The sequence below is a fragment of the Bidens hawaiensis genome, unplaced genomic scaffold (assembly GCF_021521415.1).
Source record: "Bidens hawaiensis isolate Kalapana, Puna unplaced genomic scaffold, B.hawaiensis_p1.1 tig00013584_1, whole genome shotgun sequence".
Lineage (NCBI taxonomy): Eukaryota > Viridiplantae > Streptophyta > Magnoliopsida > Asterales > Asteraceae > Bidens > Bidens hawaiensis.
This window is the reverse complement of record NW_027492152.1, coordinates 39,134-60,270: the sequence shown is the minus strand read 5'-3', so window position 1 is coordinate 60,270 and position 21,137 is coordinate 39,134. Positions and strand designations below refer to the sequence as shown.

Below are 21,137 nucleotides of genomic sequence, written 5' to 3'. Positions count from 1 at the left end.
AATTCGGATCGGTTCGGTTTTTGGATCTAGGAAAAAAAATCAAATCCGATCCAAACAACTCGAATAACCGATATCTGATTCGATGACCCCTACCAGCACGATTCGATAGGGTACCAGTATTTTACTAAATCGTTGCATTCGATATCGTACCATTATCCATTTTTTTAGTATTTTGATTTTCTGCATTGGAATTTTCAATACAAGTACCAAGCTCATCTCTACTTCAAACACATGCTTAGAGACGGCGTAGCATAGGGAAGATTCGGCATAGGATCTCCAATCTAATATAGCGTATGTTGGGAGGGGTGTAGGCAACGCTCCCTCATTATCGTTCAACTATAACTAGTTGTCTCAATTGGTGCAACATGTAATACTTCTAATCTCAACATTAGCAACCTTGAATGTTATTAGGAAGTTGTATTAACAACAATAATGAATCCAACTTATTGTTTGCAAATGTATAACCAAGACACTCTCATAGTCTCATCCTACATGCCTATGAAGTATTTAAATACCCATACCCATACCCATAATATTACATTATATCCAATTTGTTTTAGTTAACTTATAAGTTATAAGCACAATGATATTGAAATACTCGAATACATGTTAGAGTTAAGTGTCAATATTTTAGTACATGTGGTTTGGCCAACTATGCAACTTTAGTATATATTCTTTATTTTGTGCAAATGGCTACCTCAGTTTCAAAAAACTTGCATTTTTAGTACTTTTTTTAACCATGTCTGTTTTTTCCGTTAAGCCAGGGATAATTTGGTAACTTCGTTATTTTCTTTGTTTTTTTTCTTTCCTTTTAAACGCTTATATCTTGTAAACCCTAAATCCCCAAATCATAAATCAAAATCCAAATCCTAAATCCCCAAATGTCGTAAAAATTCAAACCCTATGATGATACGTAGAAAGGGTTTGGGGATCTAGGATTTAGATTTTGATGTTATGATTTGAGGATTTAGTGTTTACAACATATAAGTGTTTAAAAGAAAAGAAAAAAACTAAGAAAATAAGGAAATTATCAAATTATCCCTGACTTAACGGAAAAAATAGATGGGGTTAGAAAAAAGGTACTAAAAATACAAGTTTTTTGAAACTGATGTATCAATTTACACAAAATAAAGAATAGGTAATAAAGTTGCTTAGTTGGCCAAATCACAGATACTAAAATGACACTTCTCTCTACATGTTATGTCCATTTAAGGACTTGCAACATGACTAACTAAATAACCAAAACAACATAAGAGAAACAAAATAAATTTCATTCAAAACAATTATCGACCCACGTATTATAAAAGAATGATGCAATAAGATGAAGAAAAAAACTTTGGCTTGGTCTCATACCAATTGAATGCAAACAATGAACAAATGGACAAAGAGATATTTGATATTTCACAAATCTGTAGAGCTAATCGATATTTGTAAAATTCACCATATATAATATCATCTTATATTTTAACGGGTGATTTTAATTATAATAACTCATTTCATCAAGTAATGTCATCATGAACATTCATACATAGCGAGCCTAACAATAGTGTGGATCCACATTCTCGGTATCAATCTTTTGGAACTCGCTTCTCTCATTATACCAATCATCAACTCCCTCTGCAATGGTCTGCAATATATACCTCTCGTTTTAGAACAAAAATGTGAAACAATAACTATACATAAGATATATATTATAGCCAAAGCATTTTACCTTATCGCCTAGTTTCGAAGTAGCATTTGCGAACCATGTCGATTCGTCAGCTTGGCAGTGAGTGTAGCAAGTGTTTATAAACCGACCTTCGGTTGGACTCTTAGTAACCGAATCAATCGACCCTAAAAATCCTGAACGGAACTCTGGAGCGCAAATGGGAAAACAATGTCATGACAATGTTATATCAAGAATGAAACAAGGTAATTGCATTGATCACCTTGGAGTCGTTGAAGCTGCGATGTCGAACATTCTTTCAGATCATTTTTGCACTTAGTGAACTCACCATCAGGATCGGATTCATTTGTTGCAAACAAGTTGGCTACCTTGAAAAGTTTAAGGAAAAACAACTAATGAGAGACAAATCGACAATGCGCATGTTATGGATCGAATGTCACGAAATATATGTATATATAGAACTAACCTGCCATGTATCGAAAGCTGAGTTTACTACGAAAATAGGTGTGTTGATGTAAGGCATAGCGTATTCAGGGAAGAAACACTGCAATGGAAATTGAATTTTGAAAAATTAGTACAATTTTGATTTAAACATGGAAACAAAGATTAATGGCCAAATTAGATCGATAAGCTGTCTTACTAAACCAGGTTTCATATTTGAAGTGCATCCGGATGGTAAACTATAAGCCGATCCCTACAATGATAAACAATTGATTCATTGTTTACAAAAGATATACGTAAAATCTTTGAACCTAGAGAACGAGAGGGAGTACATGTAAGGTGACGATTTTGTCAAAGTATTGCTCAAAACGGTACTCTCCAGATAGGTCTTTCCTGTTGAAACATTTGCATTAGTAAACCAATCATATTTGCTACGAATGATAAATACTCTATGTATATATGCTTGTGCGCGTTTGAAAAAGAAAATATAACGGACTTACACATGAGGAAAATAACCGGCATCCGCAATACATTTTATTTTAGTACTTGATGGGAAGAATCCGTGAAACTTGTCACAAAGCAATATTGAAGCCAAACCACCAGCTGAACACCCGGAGAAAAGAACCTATCATATATGAATGCAGGTTATATATAAAGGTATAAAACGTATTTTTCTATTAACCGAAGAAGAGCAAGTTACATTTTGTGCATCCTTCATTCCAAGGCTCATTAGCTTCTCTACAATGGCATTAAACACCCTTGCACCTCTAAAGTATAGCTCATTGGCCTATATTGAAAGGGTAACATATTAAAAAATGTACTTTGTTATAATTAAGATTATCTAAGTTGGATTTTCCAGTTTAAAGTTTAAGATTTATTGATTTACATGATCAACTTCTTCCACGTCTCCGGTAAATGATGACCCGTCACAATATCTCATGTACACCCGGTTCCAGTTATAGAGGTCTGAAAAATAAAATGTTTCGACATTAAACTTTCAAGAAATCTAAAAAGTTGAATACTAAGTTTAGTATTTATGGTCAGGTCAAATCAGTACTAGGATTTTGATCTTGTTGGTTGCTCAAAAGCCCTGTGAAGTTCAATTCATACATCAACTTTGATGATCCCAATCCGTAGGGCGACGTCTTTCTTTCAACGCAATCTTCTACCGTATGACACCATCCTCCTGCCTAAAGCGACATTACATGTGAGTGTTAATGTAAAAAAATTACGTCAAGTAATCATGATAATCCGCATAAAGATTGAAAGTATAGATCGCTTGCCAAGCATTCCGGCTTTACATCTAACAAATCTCACAACTAACTTTAGGCAAAATAAAGAGTCTACGCATTTTGACACAATTATTATTGAATTTCAATTTACTAGCCTTTTAAAAACTATAATCAGTTATCTAATACTGAATCATTACATGTAAATTTAAAAGCCTTAATCATAATATGAAAACATTACATGTATACCTAAAAAGTGTCATATTTTTTTCTGTAACAAGAAGTTGCCATGTGAGTGTGACATTGCCATGTCGTGTTTTTAGCTTCGGAAAACACTAATGAAGCTTTTTGTGTATGTGTCATTATATGTTCTTTCACTTGACAAATTCCAAACAATCAAATAGATATTAATAATAATAAAAAATCATGAAAATAGTCAATTTTTTTATGAAATATATACTTCGATGGTTCTGAAAAATTTCACATATATGGTTATGATCTACATGACAATAAGTTCACGTATCAACATGTATCCTCGTATATAATGTAAGACTAAAATATTTGTTAGGGTATACAAGTTTAAGACCATGCATAGTGGTTTTGTCCCAAAACACCATCACCTTCCTCCCCATTAGTCTGGAAGAAAGTCAACCCTCACCAGACGTTTCCTACAAAACTTTCAAACCCAGATTCACCCAAAAACACCCCGAAGGTAGTGTGCCCGGGCGTTTTAAGGCTTTTCAAAACGCTCGACTATAAACGCTATAAGTCAAATTGATGCCAAAAATTAGTAATTTGACTCGGGTAGAAGATAAAAGACATTTACTATACTTTTCAAAGTTGACCCAATATTATATTCACGTGCGTAGAGAGAAATGGACAAAAAAAAGAGATTTTCAAACCGAAAGACATCCTTGAATCTAAAAATCATGCGAGAATCAAAAAATTAGGGATGAACGTGAGACAGTACCTGTATTTATACCCGTACTTGTACCTGGTGGTACTCATACCAAAATTCAATAAAAACACGTACCAATACTTGTACCAAATTTTTCGGTATGGTACGGGTACGGGTACGGGTATTTCGGTACAATACCCGTTTTTGTACCACTTGTCTTTTTTATTTCCAAATTTTCGACGATCTTGAAACCGGTACCAGTACGAGTAACAAACAACTTGAATTAGTCGGGGTATCGATACTTGCACATGTACGTGACGGGTACCAAATTAGTACATGTATCAAATTGGCTGTCGATTTAATTATAAGATAGTATTAAAGAACCCTAATTCGGTCACCGACTTTAAGTGATTTGTTTGTTGGTTCGAGTCTTGGATGCCATATAATTTAATTTTGAAGAAACGTTTGGTACTTATTCAATAATAACATGGTTGGAAAATGTATTTTATATATTAAATATGAAGAATCCCAATTAAACCCTTATATAATCCAAACAGGTACAAATTACCAAATGTACTCGTACCGTACCCGTACCTGTACCCGATTGTACCCGTACCAAAATTCAACAAAAATGAGTACCAATACCCGTACCGAATAGGCTAAATCGGTACGGGTACAGGTACGTGTACGAGTACAGTACGGGTACAAGTACGAGTATTTGGGACAAAATGCTCATCCCTAATCAAAATCTCATATCGTCTTTTAGCATTGACCTCTGAGAGGGGGCGGAGCACTGCGTGAGGAGGCTCCCATCACGCGTGATGGCTAAGTGAACACCGTCGCCAGTCGTTTGTCACGCATGATGGGGTATGTTTGCGTGATAGCCATCACACAAGTGATGGGTGTTTATCGAGGAGAGGTATCCGTTAGGAATGGGAGGGAGCCGTTGGGAGGAAGCAAGTGATAGGTGATAGCCACCACACCACCACCCCTAGTAAAAATCCATCACATATGATGGATTTGAGGTTGGTGATGTGGCACACCATCATTGGAGGTGGTGTGTGAGGAGCTTTGCACTACCCCCTCCTCCCTGATCAAAGTACATTTCGGTCTCAAATATTAAATAACACGCGAGTAAAAGTTAATACACAACTTAATTATTGTCGCCTAAGTCATAACTACATTTGTGAAATTTATCCAGCCATAAAATCACAAGCGTTTAACACTCCATTAAAAATGAATAGCTTCTTAATTCTCTCTATAAGACCATCCTCTATGGTGGGAGACTTCGAAGCCCCTTCATCGTGCCACGTAAGCACCGAGGGCATCGAAGCCCCACCCCAAAGATGTCCCGCTATGGTTTAATGCCCCAAGGGCTCCCCTATATATATATGCATATGTATGTATGTGTGTGAGAGAGAGATTGAAAGAGCTGCTGAGAGGGGGCCCACCCACATTCATCAACCGCGCCGGCCAACACAACGATCAGATTGTTGGCGCCCACCCTCCAACCGCGTCCCACTGCGGTGTTTGCCGCCCTCGGCACCCAAAAAACCGCCCCCACCAAGCCCCATAGCGGATGGTCTAAATATGTACTCAAATTGCTATTTACTAGGGTCAACCCGTGGACAATCGGAACCAAGCAATAGCTTTAGGCAATGTTGCAAAAGTTGCTAGGTGGTCCCTAGGCGGCCGACCCCCTTGGAGGGAGTACTCGGAGTACTCGGACATGATAAATATAAAGAATATGTTATGAATGAATCATTATGTGGTGACTTTCCACATACTTAACCTCCATAATTCATTATGTTTGAATTAATGTTTTAGCCCTATAAATAGAGGTTGTATTTTGTATTGTAGAGAGCTCAATGAATAAGAACTTCAACTTTCTCCAATTCTCATTTTCTTTATACACTATGATACTTTGCATATTCAATATAGTTAATAGGTGGTTGTTTTACAATACGTTATCAGCACGAATTGCTTTTTGAGCTGGATCACACATCGTATTGTAAGTCATGTTATCTAGTTTATTAATCATTGCTTGTTATTCTCTCAAACATAAACTCTATTGTAGTTCATATAATTTTCGGGTTAGTTGAGATTTGTATATATTATTATAATACGACTATAAATTATGTACTCTTCAACAAATCAAATATTTTGTTTTCAATTTGTAAGATTTGTTGGATGATTGGAAACTCGGATATTAATTGGTCAGAATTAGGGTTCCGTTTAAATATTTTTTTTAAAGGTCGAACACTGTGTATTTGCAATGTTTTTGGTTTCCTACAAAATAAAAAGGGTTAGACGATTAGAAAGCTTTTCAAACTGAATGATCTGCATTCTTAGTTGACAACGAGACATTTATATAAAGTTATAATTATTTGTTAAGTTTTATATAATAATCAAATGGAACAACCTCCTGCTTACCACTTATTTGTAGAAATTTTGTGAATTAATAGAATATGAAGACGTGATGACTTGATAGATATGAAGTTTAAACTTTTGGAGTTTTTATTCGCATATTTAATCGTCATTATTTGTTAAAAGTTTGAATAGGTGTTTGATAATTATTTTTAGTGTCATTACAAATTTTCAAACATCTCAAAGTTCAAATATATGTACACCTTTATCAAATATTTTGAATATGTGTATGATGTTGAAGGCAACAGTTCTATTGTTTGAACTCACTTTTATTTTTTTGAAGAGATTTTAAGTCCCTTGGTTTTAATATATCGTTCGGAAACTTTGATCGTCCGTCCGACTTCTTCGTCAAGCATTAATTACATTACACCATGTTGAATTTAAGACATTAGCTACATTAGTATTACCATATTTATTTGTTGAAATACTAAATTTACATGCTTGATAATTTAGTATCAAACTAATGGAAAAGATTACAAAGAAATGATTTAATGTTTGGTGTTTTATCATTTAAGTATCATTGATGCTTTATATTCATAACTATTAGATGTTCCAAATTCATAGTACTTTATTAGTGATTAAAAAGCATCTTAATAACATCTACATAATGTTTTTAACATTTCACATTCATAATCATTCATAGTTATTAGATGATTTTGATGTTTCATGTTCATAAAAGTTTAATACTACATGTTGAATGTAGTTTCAAATATGATAATTAAGATATTAATTATGTAATTAATTTTGATCACATATATGAGACAAGTGTTATTAATATTTATTTGGAATTGATTTGCATGAAGATATTATAGTATGATACCAATATGACGTTTGTTTAATTGCTAAATATAAGAGAATGTTAAACTTGATTTGTCTATATATAAATGAACAAGTCATCATGATATATGTCCAATAGATGTTTCATAAAATGAGTGCATGTAATTTAAAGTACATAGTTTGATACAATTTATTTGATTTAGTATGTTGAACTCTTTGGTTATTTGTGAATATTTTAAAAACCAATATATAGTATAATGAATGCAAATCATGAATTAATTAGTATGCTATGAGTTCAAGAATATTGTTTTATTATTAAATTGTAGCTTTATGTAATCGGGTCAGCTTCGTTTGAGATTTACATTCTTTCTATATGTAAGCTAATATGACATGCATTTGAGATATACACGATTGATTATATCGTGATAAATTAATACCTAAATTACATATTTTTTTATAAGTTTAGGTACATTGTCTCCCATATGTCATTACTTTTGAAGTAAATAACAAAATGAAAAATGTTATGGTATATAATAACAAGTTATGAACACGAATGAATTATGGTAAAGATTATGTGATGAGAAGGTTGGAAATATATATGAGCATTACCCCATCACAATTATTTCTCAACTGATATTATGCAATGAGAAATTATTAAAAAAAAAAGGTTGAGTAAAACAATTTTATTTGTCACACCTCATATATGCTCATTAAGTAGCAACATTATTATAAAGAGTAAAAGAGGTTTGAAATAGCCATAACATGAAGGTTATGTGGTACAAATCTATTCCTTGAAGTGAATATGATGATATAATGATCAGTGCAAGGGCCATGATCATGTACATAATTGAGAAAATTGTTATGATGCTAGCGTGAAAATTATATGGTTTTAATCCATTCTTTGAAGTGAATGTGATGATATAATGTTCATTTTAAAGATCATGATCATGTAAGGAATTAAGGAAATTATGATATGATAATGCTCATATTAATAATGAGGACATCAACCATGTTAATATTTAAATTAACCACAAGAAGTGGCACATTAAGGAAATGATTATACAAGTTATAACATGGATATGAGAAATGTGTTATAACATGAATTTGTAATATGTTATCCGCTCGCATTTCAAGTCGTGTATTAGATAAACACGAGTGAAACTAAAGTCTATATGATCATAAACCAGATAAGTTATGGATCATGAGTATATATTAATTTGGCATGACTGGTTAAGACCATCCCGAGTCATTGATGATGCGGAATAGATAGAAGAACCAGAAGTTTCTTCCTGGTAATTAAACATGCATTTTTAATTCTTGCTCTCAATGGAAGGTAATTGTTAACCAACTAAGTTGGGTTTAAATATCTAATATACTATGAATATGATAAGAGGATATGTATATCCTGAAATGATACCATTTAGTGTTTTTAAATCGATGCATCTTCTAAATGGTTATCAAATTCGCAACCTGAAGTTTGCGTGACTTGTGACTTAGCTGATAGCGAGCACATTATTCTATACTATTTTGATAAATATGGTGATCTTGACCCACATTTTAGTAATGATTACTGGAATACGTGTTAAACAACATGTGACGAATTTTTGCTTTTGTCGATGACGATGATTTTACATCTATGATTGATTGCAAAACCAATAATCATGAGAGTAAGAGTTCATATTTGTATGTTGCAGCAGATTTTTTTACGTGACGTATTATTAATTCACATATGGCCAATAAGTTGTAATAATTCATCCCCATTACAATTGGTTTTCGGTCAGGAATCAAATATTTCCCATTTATAGTTTTTAAAAGTGCATAACACATTGCAATTACTCCACCATAGTGCACAAATATGAGACATCAAGGAAGGTTGGGAATATATGTTGGATATGGAAAAGTATTGATAATTATGTATTTAGAATCAACAACGCGGGATTCGTTTATGACTCAATATTGATTTTTACTTAAACAAAATAATATTTCCAACATGAGAGGAAAATAAGAAGCAGTTGGAAAATTAAAAGGTTGTAATGAATTATCATTATGTTGATCCTCAAGTTACAAAGTGCAAGCAAGAAGTTAAAAAGATGATTCATTTACAAGAATTAACGAATTAACTACCAGATGTATTCACTGCATTCATTGACCTAAATAGAGTGACTAGCTAAGTCACATATAACAACTACTAGTGCTCCAATTAATATTATTGAAAGGACAACCATACATTGGTGATGAGTCTATGGCAAGCCTGAAGCGTGATAGATTATTCGGTTCAAAGAATAAAAATCCTCGAAAATGAAGCAAGTAATGAAAATGGTCAAGTCGAGGTATAATGAAATATTCTCTTTAAGAGACGATAGACATGATGGTTCCAGAAGAACCTCAGGTACCTGAAAATAAAAGAGATCTCAATAAACTATATCATGTCTAAATATATGTGGAATTGAAAAAAATCGACGTCGTTGATAATTTTTGTATAGCGCTTGAAATAATGAAAACGTTGAGGATCAAGAACTAAGTTCTTTCGATAAATGATATTTTGAATGATTGGCCAAAATGAACAGATGTAAATGATGCAGAACTGAATTCTCTCATGAATATGCTAGTTTTTGAACAAGTGGTCCATACAACTAATTGTTGTAATATATATTAGATATAAAAGAGTCTTTACTACGACAACATGATAAGAAAAATAAAATTATGCAAGGTAAGGCATAATTAATGGCACAACGATGAGGAGATGTATTCTCTAGTGGTGGATACAACAGAATTTAATCTGGTAATACAAGAGAGAAATGATATGCATCTGATAAATATTATGATGATGAAATTTATCCTTGAAGGATTTAAATTGCCAAAATCATATATAATAAGTTCTCGAGAACGATATGATGGTATATATAAATTTGGATCCGAGTACATGTTATTCTTATATACATTGATGAATGGAATATATATTGAACTCCTGGTGAGTTACCTAACATGATTTATTGGTTAAAAGTAATCATCTTAAGGATGTAATTCCTATGCATTAATAAGCATATGGTGATATTGAATAAACTATGTACAAGAATGGTACAATATGGAATGAAATTAAAATAATTCTTGATGACATCTTTAAATATGACATAGAAAAGAATGTGCTAACCAGATAAAGTTTATGTGCCAAACTTTTGAAGAGTAAATTTGTATACATGATTGGTTAACATAGAAGAAAGTCCATGATGGATTGTAAAACCTTTTGAGTCGTATATTGTATACATGATTGGTTAACATAGAAGGAAGTTCATGACAATTTATGCGTGCATGAAGCATTTAAACTAAAAACTCAAGAAATTTATTATATGAAATTAACAAGTTCTATACGTGAACTCTAAAAGCTGAGTCAGATATGACATAATCAACTCGGTGATTATCTCTTAGAAAAGAGATGTGACTATGATATATTTGATCCATGTATGGAATATTTTAATATTAAATCAATAATATCATGTTGATGATTGCATTGTATCTTATAAATATATGGTATGTGTATAGAGCATTTCTATAATGACATTTTTATCAATCAAACTTCATATATAAAATGTTGGAGCATGAATGAAGTTCATCTCATATAAAACAAATACTCTAATTCTAAATTCAACATCTTGGTCAAGAAGTACTATAGTTTATTGCAACTGATGCAATATTTCTTGCTAGTTATACTAAACTAGATATATTATTTATTTATATTTATTGATAAGATATAACTTGTTTCAGCGAAGAAGCTTTTGAAATGAGCTAAAGATAAATATTTTGATACATTCAAGATATGAGTTTATATTTTACTAACCCGTAAAAAAAAGGTTTGGTTAGTTATGTTAATGCAGGGAATGTAATATAGCAAAGTCATAGATGTTGTGGTACTTATTTACAAGATGAGGCACTACAAGTCACTTATATACAAGATGATGTACTATTAGTCATACACTAAGATTTCTCCAAATAATGAAGTGTATGCTACAAGATCAAGCGGTGGATTCTTAACTAATAAAGTCTCAAACAAACTTTCCAAGAAAGATTGAAATCACACACTTGAAGGATGTATAAATGAGGGGGAGTATTATACGCGTTGCACTCTTTTTCCCTTAGCTATGGTTTTGTCCCAACGGGTTTTCCTAGCAAGGTTTTTAACGAGGCAACATAACCAAGCGTATTTAAATGGGATTATATTATTATCTTCATCATGTGGATAGTCAAGGGGAAGTGTTATGAATGAATCATTATGTGGTGACTTTCAACATACTTAACCTCCATAATTCATTATATTTGTATTAATGTTTTAGCCCTATAAATAGAGGTTGTATTTTGTATTGTATAGGGCTCAATGAATAAGAATTTCAAGTTTCTCTAATTCTCATTTTCTCTATACACTATGATACTATGCATATTCAATATAGTTAATAGGTGGTTGTTTTACAATAGAATATTAATTTTTGGGTAATATATATATTTGAAATATCATAAGTTTACTAATATTTATAACAAAATAAATGAATATCAATATAAATAAGAGAAATACATTTTTAAACACTAAATTATTCTAAAAAATGTAAATCATTAATTAAAAATAATTATGTTGTATTTTTTTTAAGTCAAAATAGGCCCAAGTTAACCGACTAGATGTGATTCAGGCTAATGTTGACCACCTTTGACCAATTCTTAGTTACTATGCGGAGTTAAAGAAACTCCCCTCGGCACCATACCTTGTAGCGAGTACTCGGAGAATACTCGGCCTTGTAGACCTACTTTTACAACATTGGTTTTAGGCCCATTTAGTTAAGACCTCTAAATAGTAAAAAAAATAAAAAAAATTATATATAGACTAGATAAGTTCTCGTGCGATGAGGCGGGTGACACAAAATTTAGTAGCACGTAACAAATTTATGTGTGTTCATTGTTCCGTTTAAAACTGTGAAACCGTTTATTGATTTGGTTTCACGGTTGAAACCGAAGCTAACCGTAAATGTTGAATGCATTTTGAAATTATAACTATTTACTTATTTAGTATTAGATATTTACTATTAGATATAGCTAAAATATGATTAGGCAAATTTTATTTAATACGAGTAAGTTTGTCTATTATAACTTTAGTTTAATCTAATTTCCAGTCTGATTTTTGTCATTTTGTTTTTATTATGATTTTGCTTTCTATTTATTCTAATAACGTTTATCATTTTTGTCATCAAAATTATCTTTGTTCCCATTATGATGATCTTAAGTAATAATTAATTGATGCTTAGTTTGAAGTGAATGAATAGATAGATTAATTTTTATTTTAAACTTAATTTATTATTAAAGTACAAACCAAATCAAAACCTAAACTGTTGGTAATGATTCGGCTTGGTGGGTTCCAATTTTCAATGGCTCAATTTCGATTTTCGACGACAATAAAACGTTACTAACGATTTGGCTCATGATTTAATTTAAAACCATCGAAATCGGACCGTAAACCCCTATACGTAAATTTTTTTTCTTTTATTTCGAAAAACTATATCAATATCATACTCAAATTAAAGAGAATAAAATTGCTCATTTTTTGTGCAAATTTTTTTAAAATAGATATTAACATATGAAAAGTTTATGACAATAATCATGAGGGAAATTGGGTTAAAAATGACATTACTGGAATATATAGGTAAATATTATATAACCAAATTTGTAACTATTCTTTAACTGTACAAAATTTGAAGGATAAAGTTGTAACTATTTCCATGTGTTTTAATGGTTGTAAATATCTTTGATATATTTAAAGATCCTATAATTAGCTTCCCTTGTTTTTTTAACAATTGTCATAAAAAGGCCAGAAGATGTTATTTTGATTTAGGCCTCCAAAATTGTTGAGCCGACCTTATTATTTACGTAAAAAAATTGGTGTGATTCATGTCATACCTGCATATGAACCAACCAATTGTTGATGCCATCTCCAAATCCTTGATCAAACTGGTATGCAGGTGGGCTTCCATCCAAACAAACTACACCATCAACAAATCTCATCATTCTTAATTTATGAATTTACAACTTTATGTTACTATAATCATGAATATAAAATAGGAAAAAAGAGCACCTGCTCCTTTGGCTACAGCACTTTCAATAATGGTTACCTTCACCTCCACAGAACTTTGGATGTTTAGAAACAACATCACACAGACTACAAATGTCCATCTTAATGTAACCATTCTTTTTCTTGTTTCTAACAGAAGCCCAGAGAGATTTGTACTTGAAAAATGGTGTAAGCTTCGATATATATATGCATGTATCATGAGTATGATATGTGTGTGTGTGTGTGTGTGTGAAAAGGGTGGTTCGATTAAGATCCCTTTAGTATTAATGTAACTAATATGATGTCCTTCGAGTTTTAATATTGTCATGGTGACTCCTTAGGTTTGGATTTTAGAAAATGTTATATGTCAACCCGCTAATGCGTTTAATTACATCTTGATTATTAGCATGTTAACACTCTTCAACTCGTTTGTGATCACTTAATGATCCACTTACAACTTGAGTACAGGTCTTTTACAAATTACAAGCCAACAACTTTGTTGAATTTGGCATATATATCAACTTGTTTAGATAAAAGAATTACATGTCGTGGTTTAATTATGATCAGATTTAGTTGACGTACTCTTTGATACAAGTAACTATAAGAGTTGTGTTTGGGTTCCACTTAACACCGGGGACAAAGTTTGGACGAAAACACGGATGGTGCGGACTCGATACGTCTCAAAAGTTTCATATTCAACATAGTAAACTTTAAGATTAATTAAAATTAAACCCAAAGGTGTAATACATAAGTTTCCAATAGTATGAGGTGAAAATGAAAGTTTGAGAGGAACTGAATGCTGCGGTTTCATGCAAATAAATTCATTAACTAATAAAAGAGTAAATGCTTATTAATTAAAAGTAAGTAAAGAAACAATAATTAATCGGGGTTATAAAAAAGTATAAATAATTAAAATTCTGTTTTTCTCTAAGTTATTGAATTAAAATATTTAGGGGCTGTTTGTTTAGCTCTTAATAAGGCTATTAATGGTTCAAACCTTTTACTGGTTCGGCACTTAATGGTTCAGACTGTTTGTTTCGCGAATAAATTTTTGAATCATTCAGACATTTGCCTCTAAATGGGTAAGCATTATACTGAGTCTGAATGGTTAAGACCTCTTATCTGAATTGGTCAGACATTTGTCTTTGAATGTTTAAACATTATATTGACTCTTAATAATTTAGACCTCTTATTGGTTCAGCACTTAACAATTCAGATCTTTTACTGGTTCAGCACTTACCCATTCAGAAGTTGCCAAACAGCCCCTTAATGATCTTATTAATTGATAATTTTTGAAAAGTAAATAGAAATATTAATTATGAATTTATACATATCATAACTTTAAAGCTTGTCAGGAATTTTATATGTTTGTTTGTAAATGTGTGCATAAAAGTATAAAGAAAAAATCGAACTGAAAGTAGAAAAATTAAAAAAATCAAACAAAAATAACCGAACTGAAACAAAATTCAAAAAACCCGAACCAAACTTGCAAACACACATACATGTATGTGTTGCGATAACAAGAAAAATTCAAATCTTATTTGTCTATTTTTTTAATCAATAACTCATATTTTTTTTTTAAATATTGTGTTCTCACATGCTCACACATAGCCTATTAGGAATGAAAATGGGTCAGGTATTGTCGTATTAGTAATGTCAATCCCATACTCGGTTATAAAACCATGTCTTATATTAACCCAATACTAGCTCGTTAGGTATCGATCATCCACGAGCATCCAATATACCATTTAGTTTGTTAAAAGACATTTTTTACCATTATAATTATTTTATACTTTCTTAATATATAACTATTACAAATTAAAAGAATAACATGTAGCATACATCTTAGTGCTTTCATAATAAATATATGATATTGTGGCGACGACCATTCACAACATGTATCACGCAACAATGCAGATCAAAAGCATAAATATTCCACTAAATAGTTTGAATGAAGCACCTTAATAAAAAGGTTATCGCATTTTCAAACATCTCATACTCCATAAACTGAAAATCACTATTAATTGAATCAACAAAGAAAAACGTTGACTTTTGCTTGTAACATCTTTTTCGTATTAGCACGATCTGTCCATTTAGTTCTTGATAATTTCTTGACGACATATTTTCACAAGTTCCCATTTTGCCCTTTATGCTCCTAGATTTCTGCAGCCATAAGCTTTAATTTAAATCAATTACAACACATAGCTTATGAAGAAACACATATCCAATCCCCGGGTATGGGTCCTGGATCTAATGAGTCCACATGGTAGGATAAAGTAATCACAACTAAGATATGAGTACAACCTCCCGAAGTCCAGTGACCGGAACCTGCAAAACAGACACCGTGAGTCTCGTTACAGGAAGGACAAGAGGGGGGTCTTCCTGTAACCACCCTACGGCGTGAGAATAAGTACTGTTCTGTAGAAGATAAACACTTAAGTAAATTGAGAGAGTACAGTGGGAGTGAATGAATACCTCATACCGTTTGACAAAGTATTTATAGCCGAATGATGATGGAAGATGATTGGGGCAGCTGTCCTCTTCTAGAAGACCTTTGATAACCGCCTAGACACGTGTCCTCTTATGATAGGTTGAGCTATACGTCTAATGTGCATGGGCGTAACAACCTGGACGCGTGTCGCCAAATGATAGGACGAATCGCACCCTTGCCATGTGCACGGTTATAACAACCTGGCCAGGTGTCCTTTGTTCATTGGCTAATATGTCATGTATTCCCCAAGTAAGAATCATGAGCCTTCTTCTAGAGAGTACTTGAGTGGTGACAGTTGTCTCGTTGGCATTGTCCTCCAGTTGTTTTATGCGGACAGATGTCTTGTCATGCGGATGACTTTTGAGGATGCCCGGATGTTTCCACGCGTGTTATGAGGACGTTCCTCTTCTATCATGATATGCGGGTGATCCATATGTTCCGCGGGTGGCTTATAAGAACATTATCTGTGACCCGCGGGTGGTACTTAAGGGTATTTGGGTCTTTTTGGTACCCTACCTCTACAAGTCCCCCCAGTCCAGTGTTTCTTCAGTGTAAAGTCTTTATGCGGGTGAAATTCTGGACTTAATGTATGTTGGGGATTTTTGTTGTTTGGAAGTTAGGTAGAAAATATCTTCTGTTGGTATGGATAATCATGAAAAAGGACAAGTTGACCACTCGCAGGCGCGTGAACAGATGATGGAACGTTTTTGACGGCTGCCACTGTACCCGACTGTACAACTTTTTCTCCTTTTCGAATTTCCCGCGTGACGTGGCAAGTACTGGTTGGGTGGTGTTTTTCTCTCTCTACTGTTTATATCCCATCGCATTAATTGGGGTGGGTATAAATAGGGAGATACTCATTCTTTTTGAAATTTTATTGCTCTTTTGTTCTGATTACCTTGTTAATTCTCTCTGAATTTTCCATATATCTTTCTATAATGTCGAACGTTCAAACTGAGGTTGACGAGATAGAAGTTTCATGGGACTATTTTGATTACGAGAAACTGCTAGAGACTTACGGCATTCCACCAGAGTGGGAACCAGAGTTCCCAGCCCCTGGTTCCATAGCCAGTTTCCCACCGCCTGGGAAAATGGCTGTGTATGTTGATTACTTTATTTATGGGAATTTCCGTTTACCCATTACGAGATTTCTCCAGAAAGTGTTAACTTCTTATGGGATCCACTTATCTCAACTACATCCCCGTGCTATGATGCGGATTCGTCATTATGAATTTGTATGCATAGCACGTGACATGGTGCCACATATTGATCGGTTTCTAGTTTTTTACCGTCTTACTATCCGCAATGGTTGGTACACGTGTCAAGGGTTTTCTGATCGAAGTATCGGATATGAAGTTGAAAAGGTATCCAAAAACTGGCGGAGTAAGTTCTTTTGGGTTTCTGAGGACGTGGTACCATTAAACATGGTTCGCCGCCCAGTGAATTCTGCCCTTCCTAACGTTGTTACCGCTGCTCATGAGGGTCAAGAATGGTATCGTGTACTTTCAATGGAACCGACACCCATGCGGCCCTTGCCGGAAGAAGCTCTAGTGTGGGCGGGCATGAGCCGTTTGTGGCCAACAGAATTTATGGAGCCCATTTTCGTAGACTTGAATGAGCGTAAGTTACCTTTTACGGTCTCTTTGCTTGCTTGAATATTTTTATGATTAAGCTCCTATCTTTTTCAGGTCGGAGTTCTATGATTAACGCTCTTTTTGAGGACAAAGGGTGTGTCCGAAAAGGTATCCGCGGGGCGGGAGACCAGCCTAATCTTGAAAAAACTAAGTCGCAGTTTCTTTTTCCCAAGAAAGTTAGAGCTGGACCTATCATTTCGGATGCCACCTTTGAAACAGGTGCGTATGTTCTAAACCCTTCTCCCCTTACTGCCATTACTTTCGACGGAAGGCTTGTCATCCTATCATCAAGTGATGATGATGGAGATGCTTCTCAGTTTTCTGCTTCGGAAGAGGAGGAAGACTCTGATGAGGGTGCTTCTGAATTTTCCTCTGTCTCGTCTTTGTTAGCAGAATTAGAGAAAAAGAGAGCATTCTTAGCTTCTCAGATGGGTCACCCCGACGTGAAGGCTGCGGATATTGAGGCGGGACCATCGAAGAAAAAACGAAAAGTGCACCGTCCCAAAAAGCCACAGTATAGCCTTGCTGACCGCCTTGACACTGTTGAAGGTACGTGTCAACCTTTAAATATTGTATTCTTTTTTATGAGTGTTTGTCTAAGTATAACTTTGTTATGTAGATCCGTTGATCTTTAGTGAGGATATATCGGAGAAGCTACCTACTCCAACTCCTCATACTGAAAAACCATCATCTCCTTTTTCAAGGGGAGAAGCGGAGATTAAGTTGTCTACTCCGCCAAGTGACATCAACGTAGGGGGTCCGTCGACCTTTCCTTCGACCGAAACTATCATGGAAGATAGGGTGCCAACCCCGCCAGCCGATACTTCAACGGGGGAAGCTGAAACTGATACTTATTTTGACTATCTTTCTCAGGCTGGAGGTGGTGCTGGTGATCAGCAGGACAATCCTGCTATTAATGAAGAAAATGTTAGGGATGTGGAGTCTCCTCCTCCACAACAGCCTTTTTCCACCCCAGCTTGTCTTAAACCCTCCGGATCCCGTTATTATGGGGATACGGGCCTGGGTGACAAACATGAGCTGTTTGTCCCCCCATGGGGCATTACTAACGGGTCTCGGTTTTCTCAAGCTAGAACTTGTATGGATTTCGTTGAGCACTGTACGCCCCCCGCTGAGATGGCATACCAGCGTGACCTTTCCCGCCATGATCTTCATACGAATGTAGCTTATCATCTAGCTAACGTCTTGGCCGGAAGCCAAGAGATTTTAAGTGAATGTCGTACGTTAGGTGGGAAGGTCGGTGAAGCTCGTCGAGCCGCTGAGGCTGCGAAGAAAGAAACTGAGGAATACCGCATTGCTGCTCAAACTGCCAAATGGAAACAAGCTGATGCAGAAAATGCCCTCAAGAGCGAGCAAGATCGCAATGCTGATGGGGCACGCCGGTGGAAAGAAGCCTGTGAAAGGCAAAATGCCATTCTTAAGGCTGCCCGAGCCAAGACTCAAAAGGAAAAAAGATGACTTGGCCCGCACTCAAGAAGCCAATTCTACTTTGGAAAATCAAGTGGCCCTTCAAGGTGCACGGATCCATGATCTTGAGGCGGAGCTAAAGTTGCAGAAGGAGCGAGTCGAACTTAAAGACCAAAGGGCTGCTGAAATTCAGACTGCTTATGACTCTCTCCTTCAAGCTCATGAGGAAGCGACTGCGGAATCCAAGGAATTCCGAGCGCGGGCAGAACGTTTGGAACAAGACCGTCAATGGTTCCTTACTCGAGGAGTTAACGCTGTAAGCAATACTTTATCCTTTGTTGTTTTACTCACGTTTTTGATCTTAGGAGCTTATGTTCTTGTCCTAACAGGTCATTCGCCATATCAAAAGAAGTAAAGAGCTGACTGACAGTTTTGCCAATGTGATGTCTACTTCCTCATCACTTGGGCGCGTTATGGGTTTTCATGAAGGGATGAACTATGCTCGAAGTAGCCTCACATTCAAAGATCATCCGCTCTATGGCGTAGATGTTAAACAAGATCGTGTTAACCGGGTTAAGGAGCATGACGCTTTAGTCTTCCCTCTACAGGATATACTTCCGGAATTTGCTTCCGCCTATGACGGCGTACAACTTTTGAAGACTTATCTTGGGGAAGACTCTGAGTATGACTCTATGGAAGACACGTCGTTGAAGGATCCGGAAGACCCAGCAGCCTCAAACCCTTAGGATAGACTTTAATGTTCTTTATCTTGTAATATTTTCTTTAGCTTCTTGTAATTACTTTTTTGATAATTAATGAAGAATCTTTCTTTGACTCTTAGTGATCTTTTTACTGTTTTTTAAAATCTTCTGAGAAGATTTTTATGAAATCTTTGACTTTTTGAAATGTTTGAAAGTCTGGATAACTATGGTGATGTGGCGGAGAGAGAAGTTCGTTGAGGACAACTGATAAGACGTGTGTGACACTTTTGACAGCCTGTTTTCATTATCTTGAATTTCCCGCCTGACGTGTCAGCCATCTGGTGGTCCGCGGTTTCTCTCTCCTCTGGCCCTTTATGGATAGCATTAATTGCGATGAGTATAAATATAACCACTTGTGGATTTTATTCAACTTTAATCGCTTTCAAATTTCCTTCAAACACTTGAAACTTCTGAATCTTCTCTGAGATTTCTTCACCCTTCTAAGAGTTCTTAATCTTTTCTGAAATTCCGATGGCTAAAGAAAAGAAGAGTACCCCCACTATCCACGAAGTTATCGTATGCCTTAAAGAAGAAGACTATAACGATGTTGTTAATGTTTATGGATTGACGACAGAGTGGGAACCGGAAATTCCTGCTAGTGGTTCTATTGCTACTAGTCCGCCTCCGAAGAAAATGGTTGTATACATAGACCACTTTACAACAGGGAACTTCCGGATTCCGGTGACCAAGTTTGTCAAATCGATCTTGACCACTTATGGGATTCATCTCTCCCAGATCCACCCTTTTGGAATGTTGAGGATTCAACATTTCGAATTCTGTTGCCAATCTAGCAACCTTGATCCGACTGTTGGTATGTTCGCCGTATTTTATAAGATGACCTTTCGTGATGGATGGTACAGTTTTGCATCCATCGAAAAGAGGACTATCAGCACGGAGTGGCTCCGTAGCCTTCATGGCTTGAATCCAAATTTCTTCTGGATCCGAGAAGACGTCATTCCTTTCAAGATGACGAAACGTAAGGCGGGCGCTCCCATGCCCGTGGTTCTTGCCAGCGCTCATGAGGGTCAGGCGTGGTATAAAACGCTTATCTCCACGCCAACTCCTCTGCGCCCAATTCACGAAGGGACGATGGTGAGCGCCAAGATCAGCCGTTTATGGCCATTCCCCAAGTTAGAACCATATTACGAAATGACCAACAAGAGTAAGCTTTGTTTTACATCTGTATTATTGTTTTATTGCAAAAACGCTCCCTTCCTGACTTGTTTTATTGTTTGTACAGGCGAGGGTTCCGCCTTCAGCACTTTGTTGGATCATGAAGGAGGGATGATGGTGCGTCGCCCCA

General features: G+C 35.0%; 1 protein-coding gene across 1 annotated transcript; it reads right to left on the bottom strand.

Moving 5' to 3' along the window:
- Positions 1-1,227: 1,227 nt before the first annotated feature.
- On the bottom strand, positions 1,228-13,961 carry LOC143544480 (pectin acetylesterase 7-like). Its single transcript, XM_077036580.1, has 10 exons — positions 13,548-13,961; positions 13,373-13,455; positions 3,165-3,297; positions 2,994-3,073; positions 2,808-2,894; positions 2,608-2,732; positions 2,440-2,500; positions 2,307-2,360; positions 2,133-2,210; positions 1,228-2,034 (listed from the first exon to the last, which is right to left on the bottom strand). Exons 1-10 carry the CDS (start codon positions 13,849-13,851, stop codon positions 1,891-1,893), a joined length of 1,149 nt encoding a protein of 382 aa, XP_076892695.1. The 5' UTR covers positions 13,852-13,961; the 3' UTR covers positions 1,228-1,890.
- Between the last annotated feature and the right edge of the window lie 7,176 nt (positions 13,962-21,137).

Coding starts and splice junctions, on each gene's coding strand:
- LOC143544480 (XM_077036580.1), bottom strand. CDS start 13,851: ATGACAATATTAAAACTCGAAGGACATCATATTAGTTACATTAATACT. Junction 2,361..2,439: donor ACAAAATCGTCACCTTACAT/GTACTCCCTCTC, acceptor TTATCATTGTAG/GGATCGGCTTATAGTTTACC. Junction 2,211..2,306: donor CAAATATGAAACCTGGTTTA/GTAAGACAGCTT, acceptor TTTCCATTGCAG/TGTTTCTTCCCTGAATACGC.